At 38.3% G+C, this 21,613-nt stretch overlaps 1 protein-coding gene across 2 annotated transcripts in view; it reads left to right on the plus strand.

Moving 5' to 3' along the window:
* Positions 1-21,613, plus strand: part of Fbxl4 (F box and leucine-rich-repeat gene 4) — a 99,223-nt gene that overhangs the window by 40,132 nt on the left and 37,478 nt on the right. For both annotated transcript variants that reach the window (XM_067786252.1, XM_067786251.1), the window contains 5 exons: positions 7,137-7,347; positions 7,409-7,542; positions 12,779-12,972; positions 14,407-14,657; positions 16,108-16,217. In XM_067786252.1, coding sequence (XP_067642353.1) covers positions 7,137-7,347; positions 7,409-7,542; positions 12,779-12,972; positions 14,407-14,657; positions 16,108-16,217 — 900 coding nt within the window. The remainder of the gene's footprint in view (positions 1-7,136; positions 7,348-7,408; positions 7,543-12,778; positions 12,973-14,406; positions 14,658-16,107; positions 16,218-21,613) is intronic.

The raw sequence follows: 21,613 nt of genomic DNA on the forward strand, positions 1-21,613 counted from the left end.
GTTTGCCGAGAGAGGACTTTAATTTTCAATTGCCTACCTAGTCCAAAGTAGCATATATTGGCAAGAGTGATTTTTCGCTGGATTTTAGAGTTCTTGTTAGTGCTAATGCTGGCTCCCAAATAAACGAAGTCTTTTACTATTTCGAAATTATGGCTGCCAAGGCCCATATGCGCTGACTCTTTGCTCTATGACAGCAGGTACTTCGTTTTGTACTCCTTCACCATCAAAGCCATCTTTACCGCTTCCCTTTCCCGTTTGGAGTAAGCAGAACTAACGACGCGGGTGTTCAGGCCGATGATACAAATGTCAACAGCATATGCCAGCAATTTCACGCTTGTATAGAATATTTTTCCAGAGCGGTTAAGTTCTGCAGCTAGTATAATTTTCTTCAGCATCAAATCAGAGAAACCGCAAGATTGGTGGTGTTGCTCAACGTCATTTTGCACAGCCGTATCAGTTTTGACGGGAAATCAAGTTCGTGCTATCGAATACGGCTTTAAAATCGACGAAGAGGTGACGTGTGTCGATTCTTTTTATCGCGGATTTTTTTCCAAGATTTGGCGTATTGTGGAAATCTGATCGATGGTAGATTTACTAGGTTTGAAGCCGCACTGATAAGGTCCAATCAGCCAATTCACGGTGGGCTTCAATCTTTCGCAAAATACACTTAACAGGACCTTATGTGCAATATTAAGAAGGCTGATTCCGCGATAGTTGGCGCAGTTTGCAGCATCCCCTTTCTTGTGGACTGGCCATTGTGTATTAAGGTAAAGATATGGTTAAAAAGCAAAGGAAGGTATAGGAAAAGGTTGAAAGTGTATGAAAAATAGAAATACATATTAAATTTATGTTGTTTGTGTATTAGCTCGTCCCATCCAATACGTGCGAGCACTCGCAATTTCAACGGGGATGGAACAGAGTCAGAGGGGTGTTGGTGGCGTTCGTTCCACATTGCAATTAAATGGTGTCATGTGGGGACACGTTGCAAGCGGTACTTACATTATGTGCGCCATTTACGAAAGTTGTAGTGATTTCCAATAGCATGATTTATTTTCATCCACCGAGTGCTTTTGGAATATAAAAGCATATTTTACTGCTTTAAGGACCTTAAATGCGTATTTTTAAGCAAAAATTAAATCAGTAAATTTGAAATCAGTATGTTTTTTGCATATTTTGGGTTGCCCTAACCTCGGCTTTTAAATATATACTACCTTTAGGTACCTTCAAAGTGAAAATGTAAGGAGGTGATATCGCATTGTCAATAACAACAAAGTTAACGCTGTTAGCAAGATAAGATCCAATCCTAGTAACTGATTATGAGCACACAGTTAAGAGAAAGGGCTTTTGCTATATTTGTGTATTTATGAAGCACGAAGTGCAACAATTCGAAAATTCCAACCAAGAGGTTAGTAAAAGCTGACCGACCAGGTACAACACCATAAAGCGAAAGAGAAACAAAAGGTTTGAAGGGATACGCGATTTTCTTTTTATAATACTCTCAAATAGTTCAGTAAAATTCGATAGCTTGGAAATTGGGCGATAGCTCGAAAAGTCAAATGTCACATTTCAATCAAGTAAAAATATGCACAATTTCAGTAAGAGATTAAATAATAATCCTAAAGCCTCGCAAATCGAATATTTGCATTGCTTAAGTAAGAATGCGGACAGTCTATGACCATCAACACGCCTGGAGTTTTTTTAGATCAATTACACTACTCAACAAATTTTTATCAACTTTAGTCTCCAAGAATAAAATAGGCCTTTCCTAATGTTAAATTTTCTCCTGATTCCGAATATGACTTCCATTTTCCTGTGGCAGATCTAGTTTCAGAGATATCGGAGATATCGAAAATATGAAAATTCCCATTTTTGCAGAACACTACTTCATATAGGTACGGCAAAAATTTGTATTTTTCATTTTTTCGTTTTAAACTGTTGAATTATACATTATACTAATTCCCATAAACATTTCTTGCCTTCACCTCTTTTCAGTATCTTCAGTAGTTTGGCCGCTATGCCAAAAAAACGTTGAAAAAAATTTGAGAAAGAAAATAAATTTTTTACAAAATTTCAGATTTAACCACTTTAAAATCGGAAAAATTCTATGGACAAAAAAAAGTTAGCCCTCATATGTTGTAGATAATTTAACTACGAAAATTTTAAGCATACCAGTACAACAATCGGACGTGCCGTTGAGGCTATAGCCCCGTTAACTTGCAAGCGTCTATCCTAAAATTTTAGTATTACTTTGATAAAATTGGCGAGACATTTCATTTGGTCACTCTACCTTAGGGTCTAATAACTTTAAAAAGACATCAAGTATTTAATTGTCACTACTGTTTGTTGTAAATTTTGTTTTGCAAATTGTAGTGCAAATTTATGTGTTGCAAAAGAGATTTTAAATGTAACAAGTAAGGAAGGCTAAGTTTGGGTGTAACCGAACATAACATACTCAGCTGAGAGCTTTGGAGACAAAATAAGGGAAAATCAGCATTTAGCAAAATAAACCTAGGGTAACCCTGGAATGTGTTTGTATGGCATGGGTTTCAAATGGAAGGTATTAAAAAGAATTTTAAAAGGGAGTGGGCCATAGTTCTATAGGTGGACGCCATTTCGGGACATCGCCATATAGGTGGACCAGGGGTTACTCTAGAATGTGTGTTGTACGATATGGATATCAAATGAAAGGGTATATGTATATGTGAAGGCGTTTTCGAGATATCGACCAATATGTGGACCAGGGTGACCCAGAACCTCATCTGTCGGGTACCGCTAAATTATTTATACATGTAATACGACGGCCACCGTGGTGTGATGGTAGCGTGCTCCGCCTATCACACCGTATGCCCTGGGTTCAACTCCCGGGCAAAGCAACATCAAAATTTTAGAAATAAGGTTTTTCAATTAGAAGAAAATTTTTCTAAGCGGGGTCGCCCCTCGGCAGTGACTGGCAAGCGCTCCGAGTGTATTTCTGCCATGAAAAGCTCTCAGTGAAAACTCATCTGCCTTGCAGATGCCGTTCGGAGTCGGCATAAAACATGTAGAAAATCAAGAGGAGCACGACGCAAATTGGAAGAGAAGCGCGGCCTTAGATCTCTTCGGAGGTTATCGCGCCTTACATTTATTTTTTTATTTATATAAGTAAATTATGTTAACATTCAACTCAATTTACTTATATACTGTAAAGATATTACATTTTTTGTTAAAATTTGACTTTAAACATTTTTTTTTTAAAGTGGGTGTGTTCATCATCCGATTTTGCTAATTTTTATTTAGCACACATATAGTATGTATTATGAGTAACCTGCCTGCCAAATTTCATCATGATATCTTCAACGACTGCCAAATTACAGCTTGCAAAACTTTTAAATTACGTTCTTTTAAAAGTGGGCGGTGCCACGCCCGTTATCCAAAATTTTACTAATTTTCTATTTTGCGTCATAAGTTCAACGCACCTACCAATTTTCATCGCTTTATCCGTCTTTGGTAATGAATTATCACACTTTTTTGGTTTTTCGAAATTTTCGATTTCGTTCATTTTAAATAGCGATCTGAGATGAACGCCCAGGTACCTACATACCAAATTTCATGTTTACGGATGGACGGACGGACGGACGGACATGGCTAAATGAATTTCTTTTTTCGCCCAGATCATTTTGATATATAGAAGTCTATATCTATCTCGATTAGTTTATGCCGTTACGGATTACCGTTATACGAACAAAGTTAATATACTCTGTGAGCTCTGCTCAGCTGAGTATAAAAATAATCCGGATGATTTAGCTTTATTTGCGGGCATTATATTTTCGGAAACTCAGCTCGGAAAATAACTAATTCTGTCAAAGATAGATACTTTCATTATTTCGGTTTCCATGTAAAAAATCTCGATAAATCTTGGACACCTCATTTTATTTGCGCCTCCTGTAGATAAACTTTAATGAGATGGGTATCGGGTAAAGGTCATAACATAAAGTTTGGTGTTCCAATGATGTGGACTGAACCCTTTAACCACGACCAGTGCTATTTTTGCGGGATAGACCTTAAAGGTAAAACGAGAAAAAAGAGGAAATTAATAAGTTATTCAAATGTGGCATCAGCTAAAAAACCAAAACTACATGACCATACCTTACCCATACCTAGGCCGCCTATAAGTTTTGAAGCCTCAAGCGAAAGTGACTCCGAAGCAGATAATTTAGACAGTGAAAAAGAAGGAGAGGTCCCACATCGAGTCTCACAAGCCGAACTTAATGACTTGGACAGAGATTTGAAATTATCGAAATTTGATAGCGAAGTTCTAGGATCTCGTTTGCAGCAATGGGGCAGCCTGGGCCCTTCGACAAGTACTTCCAAATTTAATTTTTTACTAAAAGTGAAAATATTTGCTACTGCAATGATTTTCAAGGTTTATTTGAAGCACTAAAATTAGAAAATAAAGTGGATGATTGGCGCTTGTTTATAGACAGTTCAAAGCATAGTTTAAAAAGCAGCATTACTCCATAAAGGAAATTTGTTACCGTCAATACCAGTGGCACATTCTGAGAATACTAAAGAAACTTATTTAAGCATATCCAATTTACTTGAGCTCATTCAATATAAACAATTTAATTTGAAAATTTGTGCGGACTTAAAGGTAAGCAGTTTCGGTGGTACAATTTAAAATAAATAGTATATGAAATACATCCCAGGTTGTATCTATAATTCTCGGACTTTAAGGAGGTTTCACTAAATATTTCTGGCTTTGGGACAGCCGTGCTAGAGAAACCCATTATATTCAGGAAAACTGCCACCAAGAGCTGAGTACGAACCAGGTGCCTTCAATATCGCAACCCCGCCTTTAGTAAATCCCGAACGAGTTATTGTGCGAGTACTTCATATCAAATTAGGATTAATGAAAAATTTTGTAAAGGCTTCAAATAAGGACGCGCCATCCTTCCAGTACCTAACGAAATTTTTCCCTAAAATAACTCAAGCCAAATTAAAAGAAGGTATATTTGTTGGTCCGCAAATGAGAAAGTTGCTGAAAGACGAAAATTTTGCGAATCATTTATCATCAGTAGAAGCAGCGGCTTGGGACAGCTTTGAGCAAGTCGTTAGTGGATTTCTTGGCAACAACAAAGATCCCAACTATAGAGTGATGGTCAAAGCCTTGTTGAAAAACTACAGTGCTATGAAATGCAACATGTCCCTCAAAATGCATTTTTTGCATTCATATTTGGATAATTTTCCCGCAAACCTAGGTGCTGAAAGTGATGAACAGGGTGAAAGGTTTCACCAAGAACTCATGATTTTTGAAAAGCGTCACCAAGGTTTTTGGAATGAAGAAATGATGGGAGATTATTGCTGGACAATAATACGGGAGACAAGCCCAGAAAATTATAAACGGGTAGTTAAAAGTGCCCACGTCCATCACTATTGACCACCACGGTAAAATCGCTCAATTTGACTTTTTTTAGATGTAGATATGTATGTATTTAATGTTGTTGTCGTTGTTGTTTTTTACTGAATTGCTGATTTATACTCATATTACTCAATTGAATACAGTTTAACGTGCAAACATATGTCTATAATAAAACGTTATAAAAAATAAGGTAGTTTGAATAAAAATTGTCTCTATAAAAAATTGTAGGATAGACGCTTGCAAGTTAACGGGGCTATAGTCTCAACGGCACGTCCGATTGTTGTACTGGTAAGCTTAAATTTTTCGTAGTTAAATTACCTACAACATAGGAGTGCTAACTTTTTTTCGTCCATAGAATCTTTCCGATGTTAAAGTGGTTAAATCTGAAATTTTGTAAAAATTTCTTTTTTTTCTCAAAATTGTTTCAACGTTTTTTGGGATAGTGGCCAAACTACTGAAGATGCTGAAAGGAGGTGAAGGCAAAACATGTTTATGGGAATTAGTATAATGTATAATTCAACAGTTTAAAACGAAAAAAGGAAAACTACAAATTTTTGCCCTACCTATATGAAGTAGTGTTCTGCAAAAATGGGAATTTTCATATTTTCGCCGATATCTCAGAAACTAGATCTGCCACAGGAAAATGGAAGTCATGTTCGGAATTAGGAGAAAATTTTACTTTAGGAAAGGCCTATTTTATTTTTGGAGATTTTTTTTTGTCGTGTAGTGTTATAGCTATAAAAATGTCTGCCTCAGAAGTCGCCAGGGAACCAAAATCGAATGAAGTTGACAAATTAAATTGATTATCTTCAGAAAAATCAACAGCATTTGACTTGAAGAAACCAGCAAACAAGTCAGCTGCCTCTTCTGGAGAATTGGATATTAAGTCATTGTAAGGCATCCCTGCCGGAATATGTGATGTTGATTGTTTGGAATTAATGGAATTCGAAAACGCTTTTGGATTCAACTTAATATTTGATCGCAACATTTTTACAAAGAGACTTATTGAAACAATTGCAACATAAAATTATTGTGTATATCACCACCATGATCTTGAAAACAGTTCCGAGACAGCTCAGAAAGTAATCTTGAAACATTTCCGAAGCTATCCCGAACTTATAGTGAACACAATCGCGCAATAACCGGGAGATAAACCCACAAAGATCCACAGAAGGAAGGATATACTGGCTTTTTGAAAACCTGGGGCGTAAAAGCATCTCTTCCAATTTCCGCCGTGCTCCTTTAATTTATTCCTACAAATTGGCGGGATGTTTCACGCCGACTAAGAACGACATGTGCAAGGCAGATGAGTTTTGACTGAGAAGCTTTTCATGGCAGAAATCACTGCCGAGGGGCGACCTCGCTTAGAAATACTTTTTTCTAATTGAAAAAACTTATTTCTAAATTTTTGACGTTGCTTTGCCCGGGGCGAGAACCCAGGGTCTGCGGTGTGGATGGCGGAGCACGCTGCCACCACACCACGGCAGCCGACGGAAAAAAATCAATAGACAAAAATGAAGCGCGATAGACACAGCGAGAGCTGTTGATGTGATGAGGGTCGGCGCATTATCGACTGAATATAGTTGTCAACCATGCAGGGTAGTGTTGAGCATAGGAAAATTACCATCTATATCCTTATGACCGGAAACCCATTGTCGATGTACGCTCTTCGCTAAAATATCAGCTACTATGTTAACATCATTTATTTTAAAATAACGTAGATCTTTTACTTCAACAGTGGTATATTTCGAGGAATATGTTCTTCCAGAAGAAATAGCAGTTTTTGAAACTTTTAACCCAGGAGCTTTAGTACGCATTTGGGCATACACCATTACGAAGACGTGGATTTGTTTATGGGAGTCTGATCAAATACACAAACCACCACAACACATTTTCAATAAAGCCCGTCGCTTTAGTCCGGAGTTAAAAAAGATAAACTTACCTACCAGGTAAATAAAAACTAAATAATTTTAAATTTAATTAAGTCTTTATATTAAATTTTTATTTAAGAATTATAAGACTGGAATTCAATCATTCGTATTTGAGTTATTTTGCGGAAATAGATGCTGTACTATTAGGAGGAAGAAAAGTGAATGTTGATAGCGCGCAACGCCTATTCGATTGTTATGAGCGTCAACGCAAATGTACGTACATGCATAGTTTATATTTGTAGTTGTACATAACTGTTATACATACATATGCCTAGAAGTATATTTCTCTCAACGCCTGATAACAAAATATGGTTGCATATGTCGCACCCCCACATAGATCTAAACAACGTCTAGGAAACGTCTACATAATAACCCAATCCATATACGCTACAAAGTTTCTCCGTTTTTATCAAAGCTTGCTCTAGTTTTGTTCAACACGTGCTAGAACCAACAAAACAATCCACAAGCCTCTTTCTTATCATACCCCATACATTCCGGAATTATTGGGTGCATTTACTTATTCCATCTGGAACTTCGGAACGCTCTGTTCTGTTTAAATTTTCATGGAGTCATTCCGGATAAATCTATTTTTGCGTTTACTTATTAATTCGGAATACTCGGAACGCGTCCTTTTCATACTACCTCACTCACAAGGTATATAAGAAGAATAACATGTACGACTACATGCCTTTAGTATCGATGGCGTTGCAATATTTGTAATATTTCAAAACAAAGAACTGTTATTTGGCAAAAAGTTTATCCCGCAATCAAGTTCTGTGTTTACTTTATCATTCCGTTCCCGAAAAACTTTCGCTTATTCTATTATTTCTATTCTGCTTCCAGAGTGTATGTACCTTTACAACATTATATGAAATTTTTGAATTCGATGATATTTGGTAGTTCGAATAAAAAAGCAGCTGCTTTTGGCTTCTCGCTGTATTATTATTGAAAAGCTATGGTCCAGAACGTTGTTCTACCGGCAGTCGTATACGATAGGAGGGATTACAGGAAAGTCAAAAATAACAGGTAGAGGAGAATTTGAGTTTCCTTTTCGTCAGTTGTTTAAAAGACGAAATCAGGCTGCTAAAATGTAAAAATCGGCTATTATGAAAAAAGTGTATGGCGCGATAGTGAGCAAGCTATTGAATTCGATGGAATAAAAAACATTATATTTTATAAAGAGTTTGTTTTAGATCTACGTATAAGGGTGTGTCATATGTACATACATACGAAAATTTCATACAAAAGTTGCACTACGACCATGTTTTCACATACTTACATATGTACATGTATGTATATCCAAAGAATTTTGCATTTGATGAATTTCATATCAAAGGCTGAAAAAAACGTACATTTTGAACCCGACACCCTCAGAATTTGATGAAATTTTGCATGGGGTTACATCTTACCCACCCAAACACAACCTCATTTTTAGAAATTGCATTTTCGAAAAATTGTGGGCGTGGCAAGGTATCGAAATATCCGAAAATGTTAGAAAAATGACGATAATAGGTACTTTTAAAGTGTGATTACTACGGAATGGCTTTACCGATTTCAAAGATCTGCATACCATTAGAAAGGTATTGAAATAAGCTTTCAAAAAATACACTGTAAAAATTTTTTAGTACACTGAAAAAAAAATTTTTTTTAAATAAAATTTAAAACTGAAAAAACACTTCAAATATCAAGCGATTTTGAAAAATAAAATTTTATTTTAGAAAGGTCTATTTAATATATATAACATATCTGAAAACTAAAATGGTTTTTTTTTTTTTTTTAATTTATTTAAGTAAATGCATCTCTTGGTTACTTTCCCATATTTGGATATCACGCTTAAATTAATCAACCAATTTGAAAAATTTTTATACCGTTAGAAAGGTATTAAAATCACCTTTGAAAACATATACTGTAAAGATTCTATATTACACTGAAAGAAAAAAAAAATTTTAATTTTTTTCTACATTTTTTTTTTTCAAACTGGGAAAACACTTCAAAGACCAAGCGATTTAAAAAAAATTTTTTTAGAAAGGTCGATTTAATATAAAAGCTAGAATGGTGTTTTTTTTCTTTTAAAAAAATTTATAAGTAAAACCATCTCTTGTTAACTTTTTTTTATTTTGCTATTATTGTGTGACAAAAAAGGTACCTAGCTATACTTTGGAAGTTATACAGATACAGATACTATGACTAAGTATTCTAATAGATTCGAACAAGAATCGTATTATCAAATTTTTCAGACACGCACAATAAATAGACATACACTTAATAAAGTTAATTTTTTATTTTTATTTATTTAGATTTAATATACAACTTTGCGCAGCTCATACTGCTGACTTTCGGAATATTTGTAAAGGTACAAAAGAATGGAAGCTTTGAGTTCCCGTAATAGTTTTGGCATTTTTGTATCTTGAAAGTAGCTCTTCTTTTGTTTTGTTGTATTCATCAGCGTCTGCGTAAGCAACTTCTATGGAGGTGTTATACGTTTGTGAAGCCCAATGATAAAGGTCCTTCGCCGTTTGAATTTGATTTTTATTTGCCATGCTATAATTCCGAGCGCCTCTTTTTAATGTCCCACCTATACCATCACATGCAGATTTTCTATGGCTAGTTGCGTAAAAGTGCCACTCAGCGAATATTTCGAAATCAATTTTATGATGACATAAATTAATTTAGTTGTATTTGTTTTTCTACTGTGCTCCTGCACCATCTGACACGTAGATAATTTTCGTAATTGAATTGCTTATATTAGTCTTAACAAAATTAATCATTTTTGAAATATATAGATGAACTGCTATGCTATCATGGATATTACAATCGGATATTATGGCAAAGGTTCTATGAATTAAATTATCGTTATCTTTGTAATAAATAACGAACGGATGTATGGTGGCTTGATTATTATTCCAATGATATCCTTGAATGACATCTTGTATAACAAACGCATAGTTTTCAGCGAAATCCATTTGAATTAGCAGTTCTCCTGGCAGCGGTGTCATTTTTCGTTCACTTACGAAGCGGGACTGGCGCTTAGCTGTGAAATGATGTGACACCAGCTTATTGATGTGTTGTACAAAATCGTCAACAAATGTGTTTGTAGTAGAGGAAATGGTTTCGAGATTACATCTGAGTGTTGTGTTCCATTTTTTGTAAATGACTTCTTGAATCGAATTTTTTTCGTAATATTCCAACATCATCGTTCTAAGGTTCGTTAAATTATCGTAGCACCGACCACACATTGATACGCAACACTCGCTGTTTTCTATATTACCATTACAGACAACGAATTTAATAACATCTTTATAGCTTCTGAAATTATGTTGACCTTCCATCGATTTCAAACCGGATTTTTCGAACATCAGTTTTACATTCTGATGCAATGTGCACACACAAACATTTTGCTGGTTTCCAACCCCAAGTTTGATACAATTCTCTGGTCGCAACATGGTAAATTTTGTAAATCCTAATTGAAGTGAAGGATATATTTTTCTAAATTCATAGTAAGTTTCACGAAGCGATGACAGCATTAGTCTTTTTTGAACTTTCTCGCGTATGTTTCCTTGTCTTACTACAATTGAGTCCTGTGACCCAGGCATGATTCGGCTGATTTCATCATCTTCATAAAACAATTTTACTGTGTTTAAAGTTTGTTCAGGTAAACTACGCCTGTCCATGCTAGAGCGTTTGACGTCCGAAAACTCTGTTTTATTTTTTTGTATATCTTTGCTAATTTTTATCAATTCGTAAGATAAATCATGCCCAAAAATGTCTTTAATTTCCTTAGATGTCATGGTGTTTCGTAATAGAGATAATATTTTTTGCTTATCCAAATTATTTGAGCAGTTTTCGATTTGATATTTCATGTTCTCCAAAATTTGTTCGTAGTAAGCTTTGATCTTCTTTAGGTCTTCTGATAAAGTTGACAGTGAACCACCTCCAAGTGAATCCGAAATACTTTGCGCAATTTGCTGTGTTTTTTTTTTGCAGTATGAATCCCTTTCTAAATATTTTCGCTTCATTGGCGATGGATGGCTTCCAAGATGAGGAATAACATGCTTATTTATATTGTCGACGAGTTCGTTGCGTTCGAGTGATTTATTATAGCTGCTGCATGTTGGAACTTCCTTATATTCTTGATACAATTCACCGCTAGTCAAGATTTCTTGTGCCTCTTCACTTTCCGTTTCAGTAGAACGCTGATTATCAGCAATCTTGATAGCATCCTTAAGTTTAAAGCGACAACTTTCGCAAATACGGCAACGATGAATGTCGGAGACTGCTGGAAAATGCTCAGATATCAGCGCTGCTTCGTTTAAGCTAATGTTTCGAAGTTGAGAGGAACATTTTCTTGATAGCTGCACACATGTGTATTTATTAGTTGATTCCATATCAATGCCTAGTTTCGTTCTGGTCTGTGTCTATCTGTTGTGTTGTTTTTTATAGCCCATGGGTGCTGTGGCAGGTAATGTCAATCTATGTGTCCGTGGTAGGTAACGTTAATATGCGTGTGTGTGTGCGCGGTATTGATACGTCCGAATTGTTACCTTTTCCAAGGGTTGTTTTTGTAGGTATCTAGACATACCGCTTGTTAGCTAAGTGGTAGGTTGAGGTAGGTAGAAATCGGTGATTTTTGCCGTTTGGTAAATTTTTCGTTTTTGCTTGTTCATTGTTACGTGTTTGGTTGCTGTACCTTCTGGCTTGTGCTGTTTTTTGTAAACTAGTTTTAAGGGTTCAAATATTTCGTCAGAGATAGTGTTGGTTTGTTCGTTTACTATCCTGCCGTCAAATGTTTTTAACTTGTATATCTCCATGTTCTCAAGTACATTGAGCCGCCGACCTTTTCCTTGTACGTGAAGTATTCGAGCCGTTGTTTGGATGTTAGCTGGGGTGCACCCCACTGGAATAAAAATTTTTTACAGTGTATTTTTTCAAAAGGTGATTTTAATACCTTTCTAACGGTATACAAATTTTTGAAATCGGTTGATTAGTTTACGCGTGATATCAAAATATCAGAAAGTAACCAAGAGATGCATTTCCTTAAATAAATTAAAAAAAAAAAAAACCCATTTTAGTTTTCAGATATGTTATATATATTAAATAGACCTTTCTAAAATAAAATTTTATTTTTCAAAATCGCTTGATCTTTGAAGTGTTTTTTCAGTTTTAAATTTTATTTAATGGTATGCAGATCTTTGAAATCGGTAAAGCCATTCCGTAGTAATCACACTTTAAAAGTACCTATTATCGTCATTTTTCTAATATTTTCGGATATTTCGATACCTTGCCACGCCCACAATTTTTCGAAAATGCAATTTCCAAAAATGAGGTTGTGTTTGGGTGGGTAAGATGTAACCCCATGCAAAATTTCATCAAATTCTGAGGGGGTCGGATTCAACGCATATTGGATTTGATATGAAATTCATCATTTCTGAAATGTTTTCGATATTTACAGGTTCCATTTTACGAAAATTGCAAAGGATACAATTTCGGCCAAATATCCGAGGAAATTATCATAATCATTTAAGAGAATTCTTCACAAATGATTTGAATAAATTCATTAATGTTGTTTCCCAAAATTCTGAAATTGCGATGTACGACCAAGTTTCCGAATCTCGTATAAGTCATATTGGGCTGAAGGACATGCCGGTATGCTTTGAAATATTTTGATTTAATAATATTTAATGACGTATATTTTCTGTTATCCCCTGTCGAACCTGGTTCGGAGACATCATCAGTGTCGATTTTCGAACGAGAACGATTATCCCCCTATCTGAAACAAAACGATTCAACATTTATTGACCTTTATAATATACAATCTGGCCTGCTGAAAGGGCTGAACAAAGCTGGGAACTCCCTCGGGTACACTAGAGAGAAATATTTTTTCATTAGGGACTGTGTAGTGTTATACGATTATAGATCTAAAACTATATTCACTCATGTGGTAATTTGAAACTGCCGATCCTTTTAATAAACCAATGATCAATAATAGGTCTAATGGAAAATTGTTCTTTCTAGTTCAAAAATGTTGTTAATCTGATTCACCAGTTCAGAACTATCGTGTTTTAACAAGTGCGGTCTCAATCACGGTCGAAACTGACATTAAGGTTGTTGTTATTGTAGCCGAAGGTTTTGGGGAGTTATGGTCCTTTGCCGTATATAGATCCGGTACGTTCCGGTAACATGTACCATTAAGGTACAAGTCCGACCATCTCTGGAACGATTAGTATGACCACATTGAACCCTCTGGGCCAACCCGCCCCACCTCGTAGTTGCATGAGGAGCTTGGGGTCACCAGAGCCCCGCCTGCTATAGAAACAGGATTCACCACGGATAGGAGGGATTGGCAATTGGGTTGGAGAAGCTATAAATTGCGCTGGCAACACCTTGGAAGAGCTGCACTACAAACCCCTTGAATTACTTGGGTCATCTAAGGTAGTCCCAGAAAACATTCCGTGGAAGTTTTAAGAAAAATGTTCGACGAATCTACAACTTTCGTAGAATTTGGTGATAGACTTTAGCAAAATACTGTGATAGATCGTAGTTGAATTTTTCAAAAGAATATTTTGTTTCTATCAAGTCGAATGATTTTTATTGTACACGGCAAAGTGTCAACCGAGGAGCCAAAATATATTTTCTGTGGGATTTTGCTTAACCTAAAAATAATTTACTGTGGCTAGAATAATATAATGAAATTCGTATTGAAATTTCGGATATCAACATGTTGGCAAATAAAATTGTGGCCGATTTTTAAAAGAGAAGGTAATGAGGTAGAAAGGGAAATTTGCCAAAAATGTGGCAAATCTACCACAATTGTAGTAAAGTGGCTATACTGGTCGGATATAGTGCTATAGACAGTACCATAGTGCTATAGACGTGGCAATCTCATCTCCTATTCAGATACCCTAGTTTAATCGGTGCCAAAATCTAGTTTTCTCTAAAATAAAAAAGGACAGAAATCTTAGCGATTTTTGCTTTTTCTAGTAGCAAATTTCATTGCTGATGGTATTTGGTCCCATTATCGAGCAGTCATTAGAAAACCCCTGCCTAATTTAATACTGTTATTCTTTATGCTTTTTACAGTTTGAAATTATGTTGAAAATATTCAGTTATTTGGATTTAATATCGCTCTTCTTGGTGGGAAAAGTATCAAAGTATTTCTATGACGTATCTACACATCCACTGCTATATAGTGAATTGAATTTAAAACCATACTGGCATATCACATCCAGCGATTTATTGTGCACATTGGCCAAGCGAGCTACTATACTAAAAAAATTGGATCTATCATGGTGTGGTTTGTTTAATTCAATCTCTCCAACTGAGTTTAAGAAGTAAGTTCGTTTTATATACATACTAACATACAAATATTACAGCGCCTCTCCTCTGAACCTTTTTAATCGAAATTACACTTTGTAATTCAAATTTTACATATCCATATCAAAATGTTTCGTTTACTTAAAAAATATCTTTATAAAAAGTAAGTAAAATTAAGGACAGAGCTGCTCAACCCCTTTACACTTATAGCACTTTTGTATTGGTTTTACTCCGATTCATAGGCACAGATACAAATTTACACTTTGAATATAAAAAAAATTGTATTCCACTCCCATATGCCCCCATATATAATTTCTATTAATTTAAAAGTGCCTAAGTTTGTTATAAAATTGCAAAAAAAAGGTACGAAGCTCACGCACTTGGATTTGAAATACAAATTTACTCTAACAAATTATGGCACTGAAAACAGTTGCTTCTTAAAGAAAGTTAGATAAAAACAAGTAAGGAAGGCTAAGTTCGGGTCTAACCGAACATTACATACTCAGTTGAGAGCTATGGAGACAAAATAAAGGAAAATGAACCTAGGGTAACCCTGGAATGTGTTGTTTGTACGATATGGGTATCAAATGAAAGGTGCTAATGAGTATTTTAAAAGGGAGTGGGCCTTAGTTCTATAGGTGGACACCTTTTCGAGATATCGCCATAAAGGTGGACCAGGGGTGACCTTAGAATTTGTTTGTACGACATGGGTATCAAATGAAATGTGTTAATGAGTATTTTAAAAGGGAGTGTGCCTTAGTTCTATGGGTGGACGCCTTTTCGAAATATCGATATAAAGGTGGACCAGGGGTGACTCTAGAATTTGTTTGTACGATATGGGTATCAAATGAAAGGTGTTAATGAGTATTTTAAAAGGGAGTGGGCCTTAGTTTTATAGGTGGACGCCTTTTCGAAATATCGATATAAAGGTGGACCAGGGGTGACTCTAGAATTTGTTTGTACGATATGGGTATCAAATGAAAGGTGTTAATGAGTATTTTAATAGGGAGTGGGCCTTAGTTCTATAGGCGGACGGCTTTTCGAGATATCGCCATACAGGTGGACCAGGGATTTTTTGGACGATATGGGTATCAAATGAAAGGTGTTAATGAGTATTTTAAAAGGGAGTGGGCCTTAGTTCTATAGGTGGACACCTTTTCTAGATATCGCCATAAAGGTGGACCAGGGGTCACAAATATTATGGATCACCTGATTTTTAATTGACTATCACTGTCTCATTCTGTATTTCTTTCTCAGCCGCTGAAGATAGCCGGCCCTATGCGCCGCCATATTGAACACCCTGTCAAAACGCTAAAAAGTAGCCATATTGAACATTCTGTCAGGCAGTTGACGGATAAGATATCACACTTGTCACACACACACTTGTTTTATCCACATATATATGTATATGCTTGATTGAATCATGTACAATAAAATTTTGTTTTTGAAATAATTTTTCAATCGCAGATTTATACAACAACGTGGTGATAGTCTGATTTGCTTACGCTTAGATTCATGTAAGATTCTAAATGCCAGCTGTATTGAAACTTTGGGAATAGTATGCGACAGCTTGAGAGGTAGGTACCGATCGGTTCTTTTTTTGTTTAAAATGTATTAAGTATCATCACCTCGGATTTCTGTGCAAAGTGAATATGTAAAATATATTAAAGAATATGCGAGAAATATGTCCGTAATATAAACTTGTGAGTACCAATTACGTTGGAAACATACACATCTACCTTTAAGATTAAGACCATTTGAAAGACTATTTCTGGAAAATAAAGAGACGACTACTTCAGGAGTTTGCGGCTATTTTCAAAAGAGGAAGAACGTTGTCCACCTTAACGCATTAGTTGGGAATCTATTCGGAATAATCTTGTACTCGTTTGAAATCCTTTCGGCATGACTTTGGTATCATTTCGTATCAAATTGGAAATGTTTTCTTAATGATAAGGGAACTAGTTCGGATAACCGCGGTGTCATTTCGCATCTACTTCGGGACTATTTCGTAAATGTACGGCGCGATAGCCTCCGAAGAGATTTTAGGCAGACTCTCTCTCTTCCAATTTCGGTAGTGCTCCTTTTAATTTTTCCTACAAATTGGCGGGACAGGACCTACTTGTTTTATGCCGACTCCGAACGGTATCTGCTAGGCAGATGAGTTTTCACTGAGAGCTTTTCATGGCAGATATACACTCGGAGTGCTTGCTAGACACTGCCGAGGGGCGACCACGCTTAGAAAAAAATTTCTTCTAATTCAAAAAACTTGTTTCTAAAATTTTGATGTTCTTTTCCCGCGTGAACTCAGGATCTTCGGTGTGGATGGCGGAGCTAGCTACCATCACACCACAGCGACCGCCATATGTCGTAAATGCTTTGGGATTTTTATCGGATAAAGTTTAGGACCATTTCGGGGCTTTTTGAGAAGAGCTTCATTAGCTCTTTATGGGTGAAATAATATCGACGAGTTATCCGTTTGTTATCGAAAGCGACACTATCATCGAGTCGTCTGTTTGTTATCGAGGGGTTATAGAAGTATTATTGACTACATAAGCTGTTTTCGGCATTTGTTTAATAATAAACCTATGAGTAGTCGATAACGTTGCTATATATAACAAATCGGCAAAACTTCGATAACTCGTCGGTAAGAAACCGATAACATCCCAAATAAAAACCGATAACAAATAGATAGTACGCTGCCTAAAAATCTATAACTCTTCGATAACAAACCCATAGCGCCCCGTCCAGCTTCAGCTACGGATCCGATTGCAGTGTTGCTTTTAATCCCTTCCTTACCCATACTTTTTTAAGAAATTCAGATAAACACCTTTTTAAATTCAAATATACAAGCAAGCTGGCTGCAAAAAATATTTATGAAATATGCAAAACATGGCAGGGATTTATTAATCACTAGCCTTTACCCGCGGCCCCGTCCGCAAGGAGAAATTTAAATATATGGGCTATTCACGTTAGCCTGCTTATCAAGTTATCTGTTTAAAATTTTGTTTTCTGTCTAATGCATTTTATTTTTGTAATTGAGTAAAAAAAAGAACTAAATGAGCTGATAACCTGATAGGATCCCAAATGATTCTGAAATTATTCAGAAAAAGCTACGCGGACGGATCCCGAAAACCATCCAGAAATGCCCCGAAAGGGTCTCCAAAAGTTCCCGGAATAGTCCCAAAAAAACCAGAAATGACAACGACACGATTCTAGGCGTATCCAGAGAACCACACAGAAATGATCCCTGAAGGTGTTCCAAAATGATCCCGAAAAGGTTCCGAAATGACCATGACGGGCTCCCGGACGGATCGCAAAAACCATCCAGAAAATATCCAGGAAGGTTCCCTAAATTATCCCGATATACCCCAGAAAAAGAAATGGCTCCGAGGGGATCCACGACGGATCGCGAAAACCATACAGAAATTATTCCGGAAGGGTCCAAAAATGATCCCGAAATAGTCCGGAAATGACCCCGACGGGATCCCGAAAACCATCCAGAAATGATGCCGGAAGAGCCCCCAAATGATCCCGAAAAAGTCCCCAAATGACCCCGACATACTCCAGAAAAAGTTCCGAAATGGCTCCGAGGGGATCCACGACGGATCGCAAAACCATACAGAAATGATTCCGGAAGGATCCCAAAATGATCCCGAAATAGTGCGGAATTGACCCAGATGGGATCCCGCACAGATCCAGAAATGATCCCGGAGGGGTCCAAAACTATCCCGGAAAAGTAACAAAAAATCCCGAAATGGTCCCGAAATAAAACAGATAAAGGCACGAAACGACCCATAGAGGATCCCCAAATGATCCCGTATTAGCCCCGAAAAGGTCCCGAAATAACCCCGACGTGATCCCGGACAAATCCCGAAAACCATCCAGAAATGATGCCGGAAGGGATCCCAAATGATTCGGAAAAAGTCCCGCAATGATTTCGATGGGACCCCGAACGGATACCGAAAATCATCCAGAAGTAATGCCGGAAATGTCCTCAAATGATCACCTAATAGTCCCGAAATGACCCTTAAGGGATCCTGGACGGATCCCGTAAACCATCCAGAAATGATCCCGATATAGTCCCGAAGAAGTCCCGAAAGGACCCTGACGGGATCTCGAACGCATCCCTAAATGACCCTGACGGGATCCCGGAAAGATCCCGAAATCCATCCAGAAATGATCTTGGGAGGGACCCCAAATGATCCCGAAAAAGCCCCGCAATGAATCCGACGGGATCCTGAACGGATACCGAAAACCACCCAGAAGTGATGCCGGAAAGGTCCTCAAATGATCACCTAATAGTCCCAAAATGACCCTGACGGCATCCCGGACTGATCCCGAAATCCATCCAGAAATGATCTTGGGAAGGTCCCAAAATGATCCCGAAATAGTCTCGGAAAAGTCCAGAAATTACCCCGACGAGTTCCCGGACGAATCCTGAAAACCATCCTTAAATGATCCCGAAAAAGTCCCGAAATGACCCTGACGGTACCCCGAAAGGTTCCCGAAAACTATCCAGAAATGATGTCGGAAAGGTCCTCAAATGATCTCCTAATAGTTCCGAAAAGACCCTGGCGGGATCCCGAACGGATCCCGACAACTATCTAGAAATGATGCCGAAAGGGCCCGCATGTGATCCCGTATTATTCGAGAAAAAGTCCCGAAATGACCCCGACGGGATGCCGGACGAATCCCAGAAACCATCCAGAAATGATGCCGGAAGGACCCCAAATGATCTCGAAAAAGTCCCGCAATTATTCCGACGGGATCCTGAACGGATACCGAAAACCATGCAGAAGTGATGCCGGAAAGGTCCTCAAATGATCACTTAATAGTCCCAAAATGACCCTGACGGCATCCCGGACAGATCCCGAAATCCATCCAGAAATGATCTTGATCCCGAAATAGTCTCGGAAAAGTCCAGAAATTACCCTGACGGGATCCTGAAATGATGCCGAAAGGGTCCGCAAATGATCCCGTCCCGTATTAGTCGAGAAAAAGTCCCGAAATGACCTCGACGGGATGCCGGACCAATCCCAAAAACCATCCAGAAATGATGCCGGTAGGTATCCCAAATGATCCCGAAATAGTCTCGAAATGACCTCGTCTGCATCCCGGACGGATCCCGAAAATTATCCAGAAATGATGCCGGAAAGGTCCCCAAATGATCCTCTAATAGTCCCGATATTACCCTGATGGGATCCTGGACGGATCCCGAAAACCATCCAGAAATGATGCCGAAAGGGTTCCCAAATGATCCCGTATTAGTCGCGAAAAAGTCCCGAAATGACCCCGACGGGATCCCAAAAACCATCCAGAAATGATGCCGAAAGGGTTCCCAAATGATCCCGTATTAGTCGCGAAAAAGTCCCGAAATGACCCCGAGGGGATCCGGGACGGATCCCGAAAACCATCCAGAAATGATGCCGGAAGAGCCCCCAAATGATCCCGAAAAAGCCCCCAAATGACCCGGCGAGATCCCGGACGGATCCCGAAAACCATCCAGAAATAATGCTGGAAGAGCCCCGAAATGATCCCGAAAAAGTCCCCAAATTACCCCGTCGAGATCCGGGACGGATCCCGAAGACCATCCAGAAATAATGCCGAAAGTCGCGAAAAAGTCCCGAAATTACCCCGACGGATCGCAAAACCATACAGAAATGATTCCGGAAGGATCCCAAAATGATCCCGAAATAGTGCGGAATTGACCCAGATGGGATCCCGCACAGATCCAGAAATGATCCCGGAGGGGTCCAAAAACTATCCCGGAAAAGTAACAAAAAATCCCGAAATGGTCCCGAAATAAAACAGATAAAGTCACGAAACGACCCATAGATCCCCAAATGATCCCGTATTAGCCCCGAAAAGGTCCCGAAATAACCCCGACGTGATCCCGGACAAATCCCGAAAACCATCCAGAAATGATGCCGGAAGGGATCCCAAATGATTCGGAAAAAGTCCCGCAATGATTTCGACGGGACCCCGAACGGATACCGAAAATCATCCAGAAGTAATGCCGGAAAGGTCCTCAAATGATCACCTAATAGTCCCGAAATGACCCTTAAGGGATCCTGGACGGATCCCGTAAACCATCCAGAAATGATCCCGATATAGTCCCGAAGAAGTCCCGAAAGGACCCTGACGGGATCTCGAACGCATCCCTAAATGACCCTGACGGGATCCCGGAAAGATCCCGAAATCTATCCAGAAATGATCTTGGGAGGACCCCAAATGATCCCGAAAAAGCCCCGCAATGAATCCGACGGGATCCTGAACGGATACCGAAAACCATCCAGAAATGATGCCGGAAAGGTCCTCAAATGATCACCTAATAGTCCCAAAATGACCCTGACGGCATCCCGGACTGATCCCGAAATCCATCCAGAAATGATCTTGGGAAGGTCCCAAAATGATCCCGAAATAGTCTCGGAAAAGTCCAGAAATTACCCCGACGAGTTCCCGGACGAATCCTGAAAACCATCCTTAAATGATCCCGAAAAAGTCCCGAAATGACCCTGACGGTACCCCGAAAGGTTCCCGAAAACTATCCAGAAATGATGTCGGAAAGGTCCTCAAATGATCTCCTAATAGTTCCGAAAAGACCCTGGCGGGATCCCGAACGGATCCCGACAACTATTTAGAAATGATGCCGAAAGGGCCCGCAAGTGATCCCGTATTAGTCGAGAAAAAGTCCCGAAATGACCCCGACGGGATGCCGGACGAATCCCAAAAACCATCCAGAAATGATGCCGGAAGGGACCCCAAATGATCTCGAAAAAGTCCCGCAATTATTCCGACGGGATCCTGAACGGATACCGAAAACCATGCAGAAGTGATGCCGGAAAGGTCCTCAAATGATCACTTAATAGTCCCAAAATGACCCTGACGGCATCCCGGACAGATCCCGAAATCCATCCAGAAATGATCTTGATCCCGAAATAGTCTCGGAAAAGTCCAGAAATTACCCTGACGG

This window comes from Eurosta solidaginis, chromosome 4, assembly GCF_040869045.1.
Source record: "Eurosta solidaginis isolate ZX-2024a chromosome 4, ASM4086904v1, whole genome shotgun sequence".
Taxonomy (NCBI): domain Eukaryota; kingdom Metazoa; phylum Arthropoda; class Insecta; order Diptera; family Tephritidae; genus Eurosta; species Eurosta solidaginis.